This window comes from Heterocephalus glaber, unplaced genomic scaffold (assembly GCF_053883595.1).
Source record: "Heterocephalus glaber isolate CG9 unplaced genomic scaffold, H.glaber_assembly_v1.0 deba00001532, whole genome shotgun sequence".
Taxonomy (NCBI): Eukaryota; Metazoa; Chordata; class Mammalia; order Rodentia; family Bathyergidae; genus Heterocephalus; species Heterocephalus glaber.
Genome location: NW_028258330.1, coordinates 26,502,862 through 26,522,171, shown reverse-complemented (window position 1 = coordinate 26,522,171; position 19,310 = coordinate 26,502,862). Strand labels below are relative to the sequence as shown.

At 45.2% G+C, this 19,310-nt stretch overlaps 1 protein-coding gene across 20 annotated transcripts in view; it reads right to left on the bottom strand.

Moving 5' to 3' along the window:
* Cep250 (centrosomal protein 250) overlaps window positions 1-18,512 on the bottom strand; it is a 46,575-nt gene extending 28,063 nt beyond the window's left edge. For 6 of the 20 annotated variants that reach the window (XR_002390240.2, XM_021246814.2, XM_021246808.2 and 3 more), the window contains exons 1-12: window positions 18,359-18,506; window positions 10,593-10,877; window positions 9,938-10,003; window positions 8,957-9,039; window positions 8,565-8,730; window positions 7,705-7,811; window positions 7,220-7,471; window positions 5,581-5,677; window positions 2,896-3,003; window positions 1,639-1,797; window positions 957-1,135; window positions 446-628 (exon numbers count right to left, since the gene is read on the bottom strand). Coding sequence is in view for 18 of the 20 variants with exons in the window: in XM_021246814.2 (XP_021102473.1) it covers window positions 446-628; window positions 957-1,135; window positions 1,639-1,797; window positions 2,896-3,003; window positions 5,581-5,677; window positions 7,220-7,471; window positions 7,705-7,811; window positions 8,565-8,730; window positions 8,957-9,039; window positions 9,938-10,003; window positions 10,593-10,778 (1,586 nt within the window). In the remaining 2 variants the exon portion in view is untranslated. Of the gene's footprint in view, window positions 1-445; window positions 629-956; window positions 1,136-1,638; window positions 1,798-2,895; window positions 3,004-5,580; window positions 5,678-5,898; window positions 5,999-6,391; window positions 6,414-7,219; window positions 7,472-7,704; window positions 7,812-8,564; window positions 8,731-8,956; window positions 9,040-9,937; window positions 10,004-10,592; window positions 10,878-14,967; window positions 15,037-18,358 lie in introns of those variants that run through there. The other 14 variants (XM_087188950.1, XR_002390242.2, XM_021246811.2 and 11 more) reach the window with 14 other exon arrangements.
* Between the last annotated feature and the right edge of the window lie 798 nt (window positions 18,513-19,310).

Sequence of the window (19,310 nt, the reverse complement as noted above, 5' to 3'; positions counted from 1 at the left end):
TCTGCTCTTTTGGCCCTTCTCCCACTCTTTACCAATCAAAATAGGTCAAAGCCTGACTCAAAGTATACCCTTTCCTCCATAAAGATATCCCTTGGCCCTCCATCATTAACTGTTACTCCTATGCTTCCAAAGGACCAAACTTGATGCTCTATTTAGCTCATACTTCATTTAGCCTCATATCACAGTTGTTTACTTTTTGTTTTCTTCATTAGACTGCACCCTCCTTATGATCAGGGCCCATGTCTCATTCCCTTATGTATTCCCACAGTATCTTGTCCCTGTAGGTACTTAGCAAAGTCTTGATGAACTTTTCTGTATTCATCCTTCTGCAAAAGAAGGAGCAGTAAGCTAACCTGAACCCACTTTCTAAGAGAGGGGAGTGGCTCGAGGACGCCATGGAATGGCAGGCCAGGCTCCTGCAAGGAGGGAAACTGGTCACACTCACAGACGCTCTCTCTCCCGGACAGCCAGATGCAACTCTTCCTGCTGCTCCTCCTTCTCCCCTTGGGCCGAGTCCCCCTGCAACTGCAGCTCCATGTTCACCCTCCGCAGTCGCCATGCCTCCTGCTCCAGAACCTCTAATTGCTGCTGCAGCTCTTCCCTGGTCTTCTGCAGGAGCTCTCGCTCTCTAGAAGGAGGGAACAAGAGATGAACAGGCCTTGGGACCTAAAATCCTTACTGGAAACAGGTGTCAGGATTAAAGGAGAGAAGTACTTGTTCTCTTTCAACATCCTATCTTTCCTTTTGCATGAGAAATGGTTTTTCATAATTTCAAAGAACCCAGAACCTAAAACCTTGTTCTGCACAAATAAGCAGAACTGAAAGAAAGCAACCTTGAGCAGCCCTGGGTGTCAGGGCAGCAAGAAGAGACAATCGATAACAATGAGACTGGGTCAATGACTGGTGGCGACTGTGACTGCAGGTGGACAGGAGGGATAAACTGCTTGCTAGCTCACTTGCTGAGGGAGTCCACCTCTGCCTGGAGGCCCACAGTCTCCCCTGCCAGTGTGTTCCGCTCGCCTGTGAGCAGCTGCAGCCGCTGTCTCAGGGTCTCGCCTTCTTCCTCCCACTGATAGTGCTGCTGCTGCAAGACACTCATAGCCTCTTGGCAGCCTGAAAGCTGCTGCCGTAGGTCCTATGGAGGGACAGCAATAGAAATGAGATGATGAGCAAAAGAGCAAGGCCAAAGGAGGGATTTCAGAAGCCTGAAACTAGGGCTGGACAAGGAGGGTGGGGCTGGTACAAGGGTAAGCTGAGGTTAGAGATATGACCAGTGGAGGAGTCAGAGGATCAGAGTTTATTGGGCTTCTGGAGTTCTAGTGTCTTAGAGTTGGTCATCTTCAAATGCAGAGTGGCATGGGGAATGGTAAGTATTCCTGGGTCCCTCAGAGTAGAGGAACACTTACCATACTCTCCCAGGGCTCTTTGCTATGCAAACACCACATGCAAAACAAAGCATGCCACTGGCACAGAAAATGTGCCTGTTACCCACAAATACAAGTGGGGCAGAGATTCTAATGGACAGTTTGAGATATCAACTGAACACCTCATAACTGGTCAGATGAAAGAGTCAGTCCAGGGGCACAAATGAGTTTAGAGACCCACCCTGTGGCTCAGAAGGAATGCTGGGGTTCTTACCTGCACAGCCTGTCGTCTCTGAGTCAGCACTGAACATACCAGAGTAACAGCCTTGTCTGGGTCCTGTGGATCAAACTGGCAAAAGAAGCCACTAGAGTCCAATTCCAAGGAGTTCTCTCGACCAGAGTCTTGGACCATACTGTCTTCTTCTACCAAAGCCTGAAACCCAAGAGAGTGGGGTCAACACCCTACTGACTAAGGCTAGAGTCCCCACAGGGAACTTGCACTACAGCCCAGGGGATCCTGCCTGAAGTTTTCCTTCTCAGGTCTTTTCCCTGGGGGCAGGGGCAGGTATCTGAGAGAAAAAAAGGCTGGTTCCTTTAACTATCCACTTCTGGTCATCTAAGTTTGGGACTAGCAACTAGGCTAGAATTCTCTACATGCCAGTAATTGTGGGGGTTTTGGCCAAGGAGTGAATGGTTAAACTGTGGGGCAAAAGCACACAAGTTCTATGAGAAACGAATGGTTAAACAACAAGAAGTTTAGATTATTGAAGCATGTTGTGTCTGGCCACTGTCCTTCCCCTTTCCCCAAGAAAAACTGTCGGCCTTGAGGCAGCTTCTTGCCCAAACTTTTTTTCTTTTGCTCTTTTCACTTACACTGACATTCTAAATAAAAGCTGGAAGGGCCGAGGATTTAGCTCAGTGGTGCCACACCTGCCTGGCAAGTGGAAGGTCCTCAGTTCGATCCCCCATACAAAAAAAAAAAAATCCAGGGCTGGGGATTTAGCCCAGTGGTTCCGCTGCCTGCCTGGCAAGCATAAGGTTCCAAGTTCGATCCCCGGTACCAAAAAAAGAAAAGGGGAAAAAAAAAAGCCAGCTTGAGGGGTTCTCCTGGGAGTGTCCCTAATGGTGGGAGCTTGGTTGAGATAGCCCCTCTAGGCCTCTTGGTGAGTGAACTAAGACTAATCTCTGAGTAATCATTCATCCTCTACAGTGTCATGGTAACACACTGTGACAAGTAATAAATGAGGAAATAAAGGAAGAAGAGGATAGCAAGTGACAAAGACCAGAATCCGGCCTGTGCCTGGAGAACTGCAGTTGGTATCAAGGAAAGGGCCTGTCCACCACACAGTACTTGGGCATGAATGCTTACCCGTGCCTTGGGATTCTGCTCTTGAAAACAAACTCAGAGAATCCATCCCCACAATTGCCTAAGCCCAAACCTCAGAGACTGGAAATCTAGACACCCTGAGAGGACAAAGCAGCCTGGGGAGAAGAGTGACGCATTATCCAGTTACCAAGGCAATGAGCTTACCAATACCTGGGTTATATTCTTGATCAACTGCTGCAAAGACAACTTCTCCTTTTGGGCATGCTTACTGAGAGATGCCTCATGTTCCATTAACTCTGTGTGATTTGTCTCCTACACAGGGAACAGAAAAGAGCCTAAGAGGGCCAGGGATTTAGCTCAGTGGTTCTGGCACCTGCCTCGAAAGCACAAGGTCCCAAGTTCGATCCCCGGTGCCAAGAAAAAAGAGCCTAAGAGCCAAACTCTTAAAAGAGAATGCGTAATTCCAGACCTCAAATCAACAAAATTCTCTTTGTCTATCTTGTTTTGTTTTTAGATAGGGTCAGATTGGCTTTGAACTCACTACGTAGCCCAGGCTGCCCTCGAATTCACAGCAATTCTGCCTCAGCCTCTTGAGTGCTGGGATTACAAGCATGCATGACCACCCCCAGCTCATTGTCTATCTTGTCAACTCCACTTTTCCAAGGAGTCTATAAAACAATGTGATATGATGATAAAAAGTTAGATTAAGTGCTTAAAAGTTTTAATAAACCTGCCTATTGGGGTTCTTGATCTATCACTCACTAGCTTGATCATCTTATGCAACTCCTTTGAACATTTCCCTTGAAAATAGGAATAATCAACAGGAACTACTTCACAAGTCTGTTTATAAGTTTACATGAAAAACTGGATGTAAACTATTCAACATAGTGCCAGCCTGAGCAAACACTCCAGCTGGGTGGTGGTCTATCCTGATTCCACACTGAGGGAGGCTCAGGAAGGAAGATCTGAAGACCCAACAGGACAACGTGATGAGACCCTGTCTCAATAAAAACTAAAAAGGTTTGGGGATGTGGGGATGTAGCTTGTAGTAGGGCACTCCTGGGTTCTCTCTCTGGTACTGCAAAAAAAAACAAAAACAAAAACAAATGCTGAAAACATGTGAGCTATTATTGGATAGGGGTGGCTAGAGTCTCTGAACAGTAAATTAATGTCTGAGATTTAAGGTTACTAAGAGAAACCTTCAGACTCAAATCTAAATGCACTTTGTTTTTGTTCTTGTTTTGGCAGTACTGGTGTTTGAACCTCCAGGAAAATGCTTTACCACTGAACTATATCCCCAGCACTAATCCCAAATCTAGAAATCATCTTGAAGACTCATGATTTCCTCTCATCCTTCCTACTGCATTTATGTTAGTGAAGCTTTGGAGACACAAACCTGCAGCTATGTTTTGTTTTGTTTTGTTTTTTTGGTACCAGGGATTGAACTCGGGACCTTGCGCTTGTGAGGCAGGCGCCGGAACCACTGAGCTAAATCCCCGATCCTGCAGCTATGTTTTGTTTGGCCTATACAAGATTTGAGCCAACATTTAAAAATTGAGAGTTTTTACATAAAAATCTGAATTTCTAGTTTCTTTCAGAAAGTTAACAAATGCCCCCATTTCTAGATGGTAACTATTTACTGAAGTTGAATCATGGATATCTCCTCAAGATGAGACGTTTATTCTTTTTTTAAGACAAGGTCTCACTAAGTTCCCCAGGGTGGGCTCAAATTCATGATCTTCCTGCCTCAGCCTTTTGAGTGCTGAAATTATAGGAGTGCACCACCGTGCTTGACTTGAGACACTTATTCTTCAGGGTCCTGCAGCCCTCCCATTCCTCACTGTTTCCTTAATGCTGAGCTCAAGTGTCCCCTGCAGTACTAAAAGCTAAACACAACAGCACTGGAAAACCAGAACTCTCACACCTCAGTCCATTTCCCTCATTTATATTAGATAAGCCCTGTGGATGTTTAATCTGACAAATTCCTGACAAAACAGAATAAAAAAGATACAAACAAGTCTAGCTCACAGCTGACTCTGGTTTGGATGAAATTGCGGGTGTGCACATATATAGGGGTTCAAGAGCTACCTAAGATCAGAGATGTGAAAATTCAAAGAGATGAAGAGAAACATGGAATGGAGCCAAAGATTCACAGAGCCAACCTTAAAGAATCTCTTTGGTAACATCCCTAGCAGAGGGTCAGTCAGTGACAAAACCTTTGCTCCTTCACAAGACAGACTATTCAAAGGGATAGCTCTAGTTGTGAGCTCAACTACTCCATAACTTCTAGCCCCTGACTTTGGTTTTGTCCTGGGAATAAACAATTCATCTTTCTTTTCCTCACTGTTAGACCTTCAGCTATGGGAAGGCAGCCATGGTTTCTTCCTCAGGTCCTTTCGGCTCCAGCCTAAACACTGCCATACTCCTCAGTTATTTCCCTCAGCTATTTCTCTCCATACTTCCCCTTCCTGGTAATATGCTATTGTGACAGCCTGTCTTTTCCCTCACCTCATCCTCTTTCTTTTATTTTTTGAGACAAGGTCTTGCTATATAGTACAGGCTGGCCTCAAACTGTCTCAACCTCCCAAGTGCTAGGATTACAGGTGTGTGCCACCATATCTGACAGTATGTCCCTTACTGTATACGCCACCTCTGATAAGGATATTATAATTTCCCCAAGAATACAGTTGGGATAGTGAACAATTAATATTGAATGAATAAATGAGTTAATTTTCAAATTCAGCCAAAGTATTTTTTCACTTTGAAGGATATCATCAAGGACCATTTAACTGGTCACTGCCCTCTGCCCTCAGACTACGGTATGTCCATAAAGGGCAAGGAACCTATAAGTCCCCTCCCAACTCCTCTCCAGAACACAGGATCATGTACCAGTATCTCCATTGTCTCTCTCAGAGCTTTTACCATCCTTTCATAATCTTCATTTTGCTTCTGAGACTGGGTCAGAAGAGCAGAGAGCTCAGTCACCCTAAAGAGAGGAACATAGCACTATTACCTGGACAGCCCACAGATGTGGACAGAGATATGATGCAACACTCCCCAGCCCCAACACAGATACTCCCAATGCAGCCCGACCCCTCGAATCCACTGGGCAACCCCAGCCCCTCTGCACGCCCTGCATACCACATGACACTATAGCCTTGAACTGGGGGGAAGCCAAAAGCCACTCAGACACATGCAGGGATTTACCACATCTCAAGGCTGGAACACGTGTTTGGGGGCCCAAGAGCTGAAGGAAAGCCCTGGCCCAGGCCCTTCCAGGCCTCGCTTGATCTTGAAGTCAAGCACCCTGAAGCCAATAAGAACATCAGAATTGCCACTTGGGATAGTCCCAAGGTCCCTCCTGCCCAAGGTTCTGACTCTGATAGGGAAAAGGGAGGAGTGATTTGGGAGAGAGTATGGTCAACCTCCCTGATGTTAATCTCTAAGCCCAGTGATACCTTTATCACTTAACATGGTATCTTGGAACTTTGTACCTGATGAGCAGGATAAACAAGTATTTCTTAAATGAATATCACCCAATAGATTAATGTCTTAAAATTTAAACTTGAAGTTTAAAGTTTTAAAAGTCTTAATAATTTTATTATGTATCATTTCCAAAAGCCTAAACTCACTCTAAAAACATTCATTGTGTCTTCTAGATGGCAGATGAAATACAAAGCACTAGAAATACAAAACTTACTAAGACATGGTCTGTCCTTGTGGCTCTCAGTGCCTCAAAAAAACAAAAAACAAAAAACAAAAATCAAAATAGTCCGGCAATGTATGTACACCATCAATGGGTAGAGACACAACCTTAAAACCATGGGATATTACCCTGAGAGTCAATGGGACTTTCTGCTATGTCCCTGCTCTTTCTAACATCATTTTAAAAAGCCTATTTTATTACAATCCCAAAATTAAAAGAGCTGGGCTGGGAATGTAGCTCAGTGGCAAAGTCCTTATATAGCATGGGCCTATGTTTGATTTCAGCTCTACATCAATAAGCAAACAACTAAATCAGCCTGTCACCACCAGTAATAACAACAAAAAGAAACTAAGTAATTAATGAGATCCATGCTGTAACAACCAGATAAAAAGACCACAGAAGCATCATAATGTAATAGGCTATTGAGGTCAGAGAAGGCTTCACAGATGAGATGACATGTGAGCTATGCCTTGAAGGATAAGGCAGAGAGAAGCAAGGGAGGCATTCCAGGCCAAGGTCTCCATGTACAAAGGCAGAGAAGCAGGAAGAGCTTGGCTCTTGGAGCAGTGAGTAGTCTGTTGTTGACAGAGGACAGTCATAGCTAACTATAAATTGACAAGAAAGAAACTGAGATGCAAGTTAGTTTGAAGGGAGAGGTCAGCAACAAGTCGCAACCACGGCACTGGATTTCTGACTTCCCCGGCAAGTCTCCTTCCCCTTTCATGTTGGGAGTGTTCTTGGTGTCTCTCTGGCTATCCCTAGCTCATTAGGGAAGTCAGCTTTCCCTCAGTGGATGCTTCCTGGGCCCTCAAGCCATCTCACCTGTCCTGAAGCTCAGCCTTCTCCAGTTCCCCTTGGCTCTTCAGCTGTATTAACTCCTGGCTCCTCTCATGAGCTTCCTTCTCCAGCTCCTGGGTCTTGGCTACTAGCAGCAGCAGCTGGGTTGGCTCACTCTCACCCATTCTCCCAGATCCACTGGATTCCCGAGACTGTGCCCCCACAGTCAAGCGCAGACAACAGGTTAGCAGGGATCCTGAAAGCTTTGCATGTTCAGCCTTTAGCTCCGTAAGATCTCTGAAGACAAGCAAGGAAAAGAGCAGACTCCAATAGGGATCAAGGAAGGGAGCATGGAGATCTGGCCCAATAAGCCTGAGGGGCAGATCTGGGAAAAAATCATCTGAAACCAATGCCAACTCTCCCCTTCTACCCCACCCCAACACCTGATCCCCCTACTTCAGTTCTGGACTTCTGCCTCAAGTTCAGAATCCATAGGGGCAATCCTCCTCCCTTCTTATCCCCGCACTGACCTGTCAGTAGCTGACTTCATTTCCAGGAAGTGGCGTCGGAAGGTCACCACCTCCCGCCACAGACTGAGAAGGCGACCATGTTCCCCTTTCAGATAGCCCTTGAAGAACTGTGTGTTCAGAAACCCAGGTCATACCCAAGGGCAGAGGACTACCTTTTACCCACACAAGAGTCTTGGATTTACTCCTGACTGCTTGGAGGGACTTTTAGGCAACAGTTCATGAATACATGTCTACATTCAGGTTATGCTGAAGGGTTAAATAAAGTTGGCAGTGGATTCAAGAGGTCAAAGGGCCCTAGATGGAAAGCAGTCTTCCTCTGGGTTAGATGAGAAAAGGATACACAGTAGTTGCTTAAATGGGAGCTATTACCACAGACTTACAAGGAGAATTAAGTGATCTAATATACGGAAGTCACCTAGCACAGAGCAAAGGCTCAGGAGACATTTGTTTCCTTTAGCTGGGATCTGAAAATTCCCCAGGTCTAGAACTGGTCTTTTTTCTCCATTCAATTTAGTATCTACCTCTTTAGCATCTAGATATACAGACTTCCAGATGAAAGGAGGTAATAAGCTTCTAGATCCATCTAAAACCTAAGCTGGTCACATTTGCAAAAGAGGCTTGCTTTGTGTCATGCCGCCTGCTAGCAAAGGAAGGGTAGACAGGCAATGGTAGAACTAAGATGGTTTAAGTTGGGCAAAGGTGATAGCACAGGCATGATTAATATGGGCAAAACTGTCAGCACCAATAAGGATGGTCAGAGACTTTAACAATGATTACTTAGTTTCCCTCTGAGTCCTGAAGTTAATCCTTCCAGGACTGACCAGGACAGTACCCAGGGTACACAGCCCTGCTCTGCTTACCTCCTGCTCCATCTGCCACTGGCTCTCCTTCCTCATTAGCTCATCCCGGGCCTGACTCCAGTCCACTGTCAATTTTTCCACATCTTCCCGAAGGGCTTTATTCACTACATCAGCTTTTTCCATATGAAGTCGAAGGTGGGTATTCACTTCTACTAGATTCTCACACCTGCACCGGGGAGGGTAAGAACAAGTCCAAAATAAAAGTCTGGTCCAATCCTTGGACCTCTTGGGAATAAGCTGACAATGACTAGATTTTTCCATTGCCAGGAATTATAGAGCTAAGACCAATGTCTATGGTTCTAATCCATGTTAACCCACAGGACCAAGGTTTCCCATCAGCCTTATCTACCAACTGGCCAATCATTTAGGTCAGAAGATGTGGGGTCCATCACCTCTGTTGCTCCTCGTCCAGTCTGTTTAGTAGCTGATCCAGGTTTGGCTCCTCCACACTTTCCCACCGCTGAGGGATCAGTCCCTTTGCCAGATAGAGACAAACCTTATTCACCTCCAAAGAGAACATCAGCCAGACCAATTCCCTGATGCCCTCTTCTACAGCAGCCCACTTTTTAAATTCTTTCTTCCGTTGGTCATCAATGTGTTTCATTTCTCAGTCACTATATCCACAAACCAAATCCACTGTAACTGCCTCTCCAAAAGTGAACCAATAATCTCTCCTGAAAGATGGTGAAGTGGTAAAAGAACCTTGCACCTAAGAAGCAATGGGCTTGATTTCTACTACATTACTTTCTGGGCTCTGGCAAGTACTTAGTTTCTACAGTGTCTTCAGTTACAAAATCCTGGCAGTATCATTCTCCTTAGAAGGATTTTTGCAGGCTAAGTGACACAGTTATATGACAATGCCTAACAGTGCCTGCCTGCATAAAACATGCTTAATGTATTTTAGTTCTTTCTTTCCTCTGAGATAATTTTTCTGAGGGGAATGGGAGAGAGTGTCTGAGAGAGCTGGAATTAAGGCAAATGGGTCTTCCAAAACCAGTGCTATACACAGCGAACAGCACCAACATAGCCCTCTGCCAGACCTGCGCTGCAGGCCCGCACAGGCACCCCTCCTCCACTACAGATAAACATCAACACCCACTGGAAGAAAGATGCACTTCTTCCCTCTAATTCCACATGCCCATTCTGGAAAGTCCCCTGAAGCTGCCTTGGTTCTTAAAGAGCCAAGGTTTGGAAGTTGACAGGCCAGTGATAGCTAGCTAGTCCAAGAAAGAACAGTGTTTCTAGAGCTCTCGGGGGCTGAAGAACGAGAGAATTCTATCAGACACCCCTTATCACATCCCAGCCTCCCTCAGGTTGCACAGGAAACCTAACAAGTGCATTCATGAGGGGAGTGGGGGAACACAGAGCACAACCTCACTCACTCCGGTGGCTTCCAGCCGCTTCTCCAGCTCTTGGCACCAGCTCCGGTACTGCAACACCTGTGGCAGAGAGCAGGCCCTTGGCAAAAGATACAGCTGGTACAGACAGCCTGAATGAAAGGCCCCTGGGGTCCTGGGCTAACCTGGCATGAACAGAGAACTGGGTGGTGACAGGGAGGGAAGGCCATATTTTAGAGTTTCTGTTTGGGTGTTTAAAGAATACTTTTGGTATGCCTCTTGTTTTGGAGGCAAAATCTGAAAATCTAGGATTGGGTCTTAGCTCTAGCCTCAGTCATCCCTACGCAACAAATTTAACCCTCACAAACATGATCTTTAAAAGGCACACACCTGCAATCCCAGTACTCAGGAGCCCAAGGCAGGAGGATCGCTGTGAATTCGAAGTCAGCCCAGACTACATAGTGAGCTCAAGACCAACCTGAACTACATACTCCATACCTCATAGAGTAGTTATGAGCATCCACAGAGAAGCTGTCTATAAAGCCAGACACTGTGGGTTCTTCCCTCTCCAGGCTAGGTGTAAGCCACTCTCGGCACGTGGCTCTGCCTCCTCCAGCCCTCATCTAACTCTGGGGGGCCCAGCTCTCATGGGTGTTCTCTTTTCCCCTCCCCAAGGGGGAAGCTGCCTCACCTTGGCCTGCAGCTTCCTCACGAGGGTTGCTTGCCTCTGCTGGGCCTCCTGGGAGTTCTTCAGCTTCCGCCAGGAGACTGCCTGGTTCTCTGCCATCTGATGCTGTAGTGCCAGCACTTGCTTTTCCAGCACCAGCTGCAGGGACTGGGGCTTCATGTTGTTCAACCCAGGACTTCCTGTCTCCATGAGGGCACCAGATAGCAAGCCCACAGGTCCCTATGCAGTCAGAAGCTGCTTGCTCCCTTGGGGTCTCTAACCATTGTGGTACTCCCGCCTCCTCTTGAGCTGGGAACCAAAATACATACAGAACTGAAGGACTGTCCAGGTGACTCAAATCTATTCAGCAAACGTGTATTAAGTCTGGCAAACCTGGGCTGGACAAAGTAAATAGGTTCCTTTATTTCAGGACTACTCAGACCCTTTTAAATACTAATATGGGTCCTAATCTATCTCTAAAGGGGGCATGCTGAACATCAGTTCCTAAATGACCATGAAACAAGATCACAAGACCAGTGTTTCCTAGCATTCCTTTGGAACTCAGTGTTAAACCCAGAGCTCCTGATTTATCATCTCATCCCAAGTATCTGCCAGAGGGACAGACATTTGTTGACTGAATCACTGAAGGTGCTGTTAGTCCAGCAGAGAAAACAGACACAGGGCCAGGGATGTAGCTCAGCAGTGTAGGATCTGCCTGGTAAGCATGAGGTCCTGAGTTTGAGTCCCAGTACCAAATAAGTAAATAAATAAAAGGAAGAAAGAAAAGAAAACAGACACAAAGAATACAATGTGGCATGTGCAATAACAGAAACATGCAAAGATGGCATGAGAAAACAGAGGAAGGGCACTTCACCCAGAGTGGGGCCTATAAAATGTGTGAAATCATCATCAATACTTACTGAGTGCTTCTATGGGTTGGTCACTTTGTTATGAGCCTTACATGCATTGTCGTTTTGTCTTCAAAAGAATCTTTTTTTTTTTTTGGTACCAGGGGTTGAACTCGAGTCCTTGCGCTAGCAAGGTAGGTGTAACTACTGAGCTAAATCCCCGGGCCCTGAAAAATCTTTTTTTGTTGGGTGATGGTGGTGGTGGTACTGGGTTTTGAACCCAGGGGTGATTTATCACTGAGCTACATCCCCAGCCCTTTTAATTTTGAGACAGGGTCTCACTAAATTGCCCAGGCTGACCTTGAACTTGCCATCCTCTTGCCTCAGCCTTCTGAGTAACTCGGGTTACAGGCATGCGCTCTTGCATTTTATCATTTGTCTATCTTCTCTACTAATCTGTTAATGCCTTAAAGGCACGAGCTGTCTAATACATCCTAGCTGCTATCAAGTTGTCAGCAATGCACAATGAAGAACTACATGTGTGGCCCACACAATGATTGTGAATAATTCAAATTAGGTGCCAACATTTATAATTGTGAGAATACACATAAAAATTCCTATTTCTGGCTCCTTTGGAAAATCAGAGTATGTACTGACCCTTGACTCATATTCCCACAAGGGACAACCAACTGCAGCTGAACAGTGTCTGCCCCTTTAGACAGGGAATATGCTCTCCAGCTCACGACAGCTCCCCTCCCCATCAGCTGTTCTCTCCCTCACATTGACAGCAGACTTCAGTTTTCATGTATCATTGTACTTGAACTACTGTTTTTCTTTTTCTTTTTTCCCCCTAGTACTGGGGAGTGAATCCAGAACCTTCACATTAAGCTATATCCCCAGCCCTTTTTATATTTTATTTCAAAACAAGGTCTTGCTAAGTCACTAAGATGCCCAGTCTGGGCTTGAACTTGTGATCCTCCTGCCTCAGCCTCCCAGGATTACAGGATCCTAGCATGCCTACATATTATTTTTCTTATAATAGAGTCTTTCTTATAATAGAGTCACAGAGGGAAACTCCGTTTTCTAACTTACACTACCTCCTGAGCAACTGAAGGTACCTGAGTCTGTGAGGCCTGTCCTGGGCAGTAAAGAATAAAGCAGAAAGAGCCGACTGGCACCTATAAAGGCCTGGTGGCACCCATGTCCCAGGCTGGGGTAATACAACCTTTCCCCATACTATAAACATCTTTTTCTGCCCTTGCTTTCTACCAGGGCTGTATAATCTGGTCCTGTGAAATGCTGCTCGGCTGAGTTCAATGGAGCTCAATCCCTCTGGGTGGGATGGAGACAGACCTTCCAGGACACTGCTCTGTCACCCAGGATTTTTGCCAGCAGTCTACCAACAAGAGCAGATCTGAGTTGTTTCAAAGGAACTGAGGCTCCTTTTCTGTTCTAACACTGTGAGGGTTGAGCCAGGCTTTTCCACATAAGGAGTTTCAGAGGCCCCAGAGGCTCTTTAGTCCTTCTTTGGTTTTGTTTTGGTTTTTTTGTGTGTGTGTGCCAGGGATTGAATTCAGGACCTTACACTTGCAAGGCAGGCACAGTGCAGCTGAGCTAAATCCCCGGCCCTTTAGTCTTTCTTTGAATCACTATCCCAAAATATTAGATTGAACCACACGGAATCATGAATATTTGCCTACTATTTTTAACCCACAAAAATGGCAATTTCATATACTTCAAACTAATGTCTCAATAAGCTGCCACATAAACAGTACCAAGAATTCTCATTAAATCTGTTTTTGGGATAAGGCTGCCAGAAATATGCAAACATTATATGAGAAAGTGATTATCAGTAATACTTCAGAAAAGAAATGGAATTATATTAGAATTATATAATTATTTTACTTTAGCAGATAACTTTATTTTTTATGTATTTTACTCTCCATACAGGTGCTTGTCATGAGGAACTATTCCTTAGCCCACATACCGCTGTTTCACAGTTCAGGAACACAGATCTACAAAATGTCTATGGAACTCAATCCAAAGAAACCTTTTTACTCCTATATCACTTTGCACGGTGAAAGATACCAGCCTTCCTTATTTCTTCATAATCTTTAATGGAATCAGTTTCTGGAGAAATCTTCGTACACCTTCTTAGTTTAGCCACACCAAACTTACAGAGAGCTGCAACCCCCAGGGAAACAATGAATGCTTTAATAATATGAACTCGCAGATGCCTGGCCAGAAGACCCTGCATCTTGGGAACTCACGGTAGTCACTGTCCTCAACACAAGTATCCTTTACGGCTGACAGAAAAATAGCAAATAGGGCCAGGGATTTAGCTCAGTGGTTCTGCTGCCTGCCTCGAAAGCGCAAGGTCCCGAGTTTGATCCCCAGTACCAGAAAAAAAAGAAAAATAGCAGATGATTTAAAATTTTTAGAGCTATTTAGAAATTTAGTACAACCCTCTCATTTTGGGGGGGGGTACTGGGGGTTGAACTCGGGACCTTGCATTTTCGAGGCAGGCATCAGAACCACTGAACTAAAAACCCCGGCCCTACAACCCTCTCATTTTAGAGATAAGGAAACAGTCTCACAGAGATGAAGTCATGTTACTTTGTTCATATTTTATTTATATGTCCTATTTAACTCAAAAAATAATTTAAGCTCCTACCCTGGGAGGCTGAAGCAGGAGAACTGTTCCAGCCTAGTCTGGGCAATTTAGGCACTTAGTGAGACCTTATCTTAAAATAAAACATAAAAAAGGGGATGCTGGGGATGTAGCTCAGTGTGAAGATCCCCAGCTTAATCTTAGTACCATGAAAACAGAAAATCAAAACACCCCCCCCTAAATTATGGCAAATATGCCATATTACCATAAGATAAAATTGGGTGGAGGGTATATAGGAACTCTGTACTGTGCAATTTTTCTGTAAATCTAAAATTGTTCTAAAAATTAATTTTTTTTTCGGGTACCAGGGATTGAACTCAGGTCCTTGCGCTTGCGCAGCAGGCGGTGAAACCACTGAGCTAAATCCCTGGCCCCTAAAAATTAATTTTAAAGTGATTTGAAGTTTTATGATTTAAAAAAATCCCCATAAGGTTGTAGCTTAGCAGTACAGTTGCATGCATAAGGCCTTGGGCTCAATCCCCAGCAACACACATGCACACACGCACACACATGTCTGTGCCCACTCATAAATTTGGTTTTTTTTGTTTTTCTTTTTGTCTTTTTGGTATTGAGGATTGAACTCAGGACCTTGTACTTTCAAGGCAGGCAGTGGAACCACTGAGCTAAATCCCCGGCCCAGCCCCGACCCATAAATTTGAAATTCGCCACAACAAGAAAAGAAAGAGATTTTATCAGGGAACTTTCTGAAATTGAGATTTAGTTCTGAGTTTTCTCAAGACACAGCTTGGCACTCTTTTTTACTGAATAGAGTGGGAAAAGATTCACTTCTTTCACACATTAATTTATCCTATAAATACTCATGAATTCCAACTCAGTATCAGGAGTATGCCACACTGGTACAAAAATGAACAAGACTTACTTCCTCCTTTTCTAGGAATCAGACTGGGAAAGGCAGCAACCTCAATGAAGCCAAGGAGCCACCTATGCCCTTAGGGTAAAAAGAGGTTGAACAGTGATAGAAATAATGTATTTAGCCCTCCATCATATAAAATACTGCAAAACTAATCCAGCACTCTGGGAGGCTGAAGCTGGGGGATCACAAGTTTCAGCCCAACCTGGGTAACTTAGTAACTTAGGAAGAACCTGTCTCAAAATAAAAAATAAAAATAAATAAGGGGGCCAGGGATTTAGCTCAGTGGCACTGCACCTGCCTCAGAAGCGCAAGGTCCTGAGTCCGATCCTTGGTACCGCAAAAAAAAAAAAAAAAAAAAAAAGGGGCTAGGGATGTAGCTCAGTGTGAAGGCCGTTGGTTCAACCCCCAAAAAGCCCATCACCAAAACCTCCAAAAGGAGTATTTAAATAAAGTTTAAAACAATCGTGGTGGGGCACGCCTGTGATCCCAGCACTCAAGAGGCAGGAGGAATGCTGTAGTACAAGGCCAGCCTGAACCACATAAGCCTGAACCCTGTCTAAAAAAAAAGAATAAAGTTTTAAGAAGGAGCAATTCCACCTAACCTTGGAATAGAGGTGTGAATGCTATAGCACTAAGACACTGACTGGTATTAAGTACGAGTTGGCACTTAGAGCACAAAAAGGAAAAATACTTGAGAATGCAAACATTTTATTTCCTGAGCCAAGCCACTCTCTCTCGTTTGCTCTGTTGGCTTTAAGGTACACCCACAAACACTTTGATACTCCTTCCTTCAAGAGGTGGAGCCTAAATCAGCTCCATGGAACCTGTAATCCCAGCAGGCTGGGAAGCTGAGGCAGGAGGGTAGTAGGTTCAAGCCCAGTCTTGGCTACTTAATGACTTACCAAAGCCCTATCTCAAAATAAAAAATAAAAGAGGGACTGGGGATATAGCTCAGTGCAAAGGCCTTGCTTGAGTTTAACCTTCTCTGTCGGATGGGGGGGACTCTAATTCTCTCCCCTGAGTGTGGGCTACAATCAAGTAGAATTGACTTCTGAGGCAAGATCATAAGCTGTTCTATGGCTCCCTGCTTGCTTGCTCTGTCTCTTTCTCTCTGCCTCTCTATAATCTTTCTGGCAGAAGCCACCTGCTCTGTTCTGAAGACAGAAAGGCATCCTATGAAGAGGTGCAGAGCTCAGGAATTGGGGCCTTCAGCCAACAGACCTGTAAGTGCACCATCTTGGAAGCAGATCTCCCAGACTCAGTTAAAGTCTTCAAATCACTTCAGGCCCAGCTGCCGGCCTGACTGTAGCCTAATGAGAGATCCTAAGCCAGACAAGCTAGCTAATCCACTCCTGGATTTCTGATCTGTGACAAATATGTAAGATAATAAATGATTTCTTTAAACTGCTAAATTTTGGGGTCATTTCTTGCATAGCAACAGATAGCTGATATGTCTGATTACTACAAACACTTCCTAGACAGTAGTATGCCTCTTAAATTGTTTTTTCTCAACAGAGTAGTCAGAGGACGCTTTAAATACATAAAACAGATGATGCCATTCAGAACCCTCTAGCCAAGTCCTTATAAAGACCTACAGGGTCCTAATTATTCAATCCCAGACCCCAACCATTTTAATGCCACCTCCTATTCCTCTTCCCTTTGCTCACATCCCTCCAGCTACAAAGCCCTCATTGCTGTGTAGATGTAAAACACACTATGCCTCCATCAGTGTCAGGGTCTCCTCCCTCAGTTATCTTCATTATCTGCACCCTCACGACTCTCAGCTCTGTTGAACTGTCACCTCAGTAAGCTACCTCTTAACCATCCATCTAAAATAACCAACACTGCTTCGCACACACTGCTGTTTCTACTTAACTTGCCGTGTTTTATCTGTCCCTATTATGTGTAATAATCTACCAGATTGTAAATTCCACCATTACAAAAACATTGTTTTATTGAATGCTGTATTCCTAGCTCCTACAACAGTGCCTGGTATTTGACAGGTGTTCTTTATTTAAGTGACTGAATGGCTGATATAAGGACAATAAGTAATATGATCCATATTATAAAAAAAAATCATGTACAGTTGTACAGTACTTTGCTCTCAAAATTACTTGCAATCTTCATTTTAAAAAAAACTTTAGAGATAAGATTGTCCTCATTTTACAATTAAGAAAAGCAAGGTCCCCAAAAAGAGACATAACTGGTCAGTGGCAGAGACTGAACCCCCAATCTGACTCCAAATTCTATGCTCTCTCCATTATATTGGCTGCTTTCTCCACTCTGAAACCACAGCTCACCTCCGAAAAGTTGTGAAATAGTGACCTCAAGGCCTACAGTTTTCTGGAAGAAAAGGAGCAAAGAAAGGTAGAAAGTAACACAGGGCTCAGCAGTAGAACAATCCCTGTTCTAGCCTTGATTTTGTCATGAACTCTATCAATTTGGGAACATCAATTCTCTCTAAGCCTTCTCAGTAAACCGTACATCACAATCCTGGCCTCTAACTCACGGGGCTAATGTACAAATCAATTCTACAGCCACTTACCAAATCCAAAGGCAATTTAGCCAAGTTATTACACGTCCTGGGGACAGTTTCCAGCTCCACTCACTCATTAGTTATGCGACTGTCACAGTACTTTATCTGTGAGTGCCTCAATTTCATTTGTAAAATGTGAAGAGACAACCCACCTCAGAGATCACTGTAAAGATTATATAGACCTTTGGTTGGTTGGATTCGTTTAGTGCTCCCTAACGTTTCGCGACTATTCAGTAAATATTAGCTACCATTATTAGCAATGTGCTAGACCGTGAGATATGATTTTAAAAGCAAGATATAAAGTCTAACAATCGAATCCCGGGTAGGAAAGAGCGGCAGGAAAAGTGGGTGCCATGGGCGCAAAAGTAGGAAAATGAGGTTGGCTGCGTCCGGGTAGGGGGTTTAGAAAGGTTCCCGAGGAGTGATCTGAGTTGGGTCCTTAAGCATCAGAGTTCCAGGGTGGGCGGCGGGATGTCAGGTGAGACTGAGCCTTCGGACAGATCCCGTGCAAAGCCGCAGGGGCTCAGGGAATTGCTAAGCTCTGGGCTCACAGTGCAAATGGGCAGGAGAGTGCAGCGCCGCCTCCGGACAGCCTGGGCTGTCGGCTGTTGGACAGGAGGGTAGGGAAGTTGTCTTTCGGCTCGGACTGGAGCGCAGAGGGGTGGGGGCAGCAGGAAGCTGGGGGAGGCCGGCTGAGGGCCCTAGGACGCGTCCCAGCCCGTCTGTGGGCCTCGTGTTCCTCCCGGGAATCGCAAGGCCGGTGCCCAAACGGGATCCCCGGGGGCGCCCCAAGCGGGCAGTTCCTTGGGCCTCGGACCGTTAACTCAGGCACCTCCCGCCTGCCCCTGAGCCCCAGCTCACCGCGATCAGCTCCCGCGGATTCCTGGGGAGTTCCTCATCCTGGGGGAGACAACAGCAGCCGTAAACCCGGACCCGGGGCTGGAGCCCGCTGCAAGGATGGCTCCCAGACCCTGCCCCCAAACTCCCGCCCTTTGGGGTCCCGCCCACCGGGTACCGCGCCTATAGGGCCTTCCCCATGGAAGGCCTTCCGCCATGTTGGGTACTGGCAACCGACTTACTCTAGGGGCCCAAAAGGGAAAGGAGGATTAAATTTAGATATAGTATCCCTGGACAAAATGAAGACATCCATAGTCTCTGGATTCAAAAATGAAACGTTTTGAGAACAGGAAAAACTAGCCCTCAATCATCACCCTTTTGACTTCAGCGTTACATACTGCGCATGCGTGAAAAAAAAAATCACCTGGTTCTGGGTGCGCCTGCGCACTGCTACGCTCCCAAACCGATTACTGCTGCGTGAAATTTAAGGGAACTTGCTTAGATGAAACCTGCAGACTACCAATTTCAGAGTTTTCTCACCTTCGGACCCTGGTGCTCCAGGCAGCCTTTACGCAACACAAACACAAGATAGTTACTTAATCTCCTTTGGAATACTCAGCACTTTGTTTCATCTACATACCTTTGTGCATTGTTACCTTTGCTTGAATGGCCTCAATAACAAGGCCTGGTACAAAATAGGTACCGGGTAGGTTAGAGTGAATTAATGGATGGGTGAATGCATAGCAGGAGTGAAACAGTCAAGCCTTTAAGACTCAGTCCAAAGGAAACCTGAGAAGTGAAGACTTTGTTAGGAACTATATCTTTCTCATGTGAAAACACAAAAAGTTCTCAATACCTAGTTTGAGAAAAAGAAAACACAAGTGGGAAATGGGGGCGGTACTCATTCTGAAAAGTAAACTACCCAGATGCAAAGAATTAGCTTCGAGGAATCCACCTTAGAGAAATAAGCCAACAA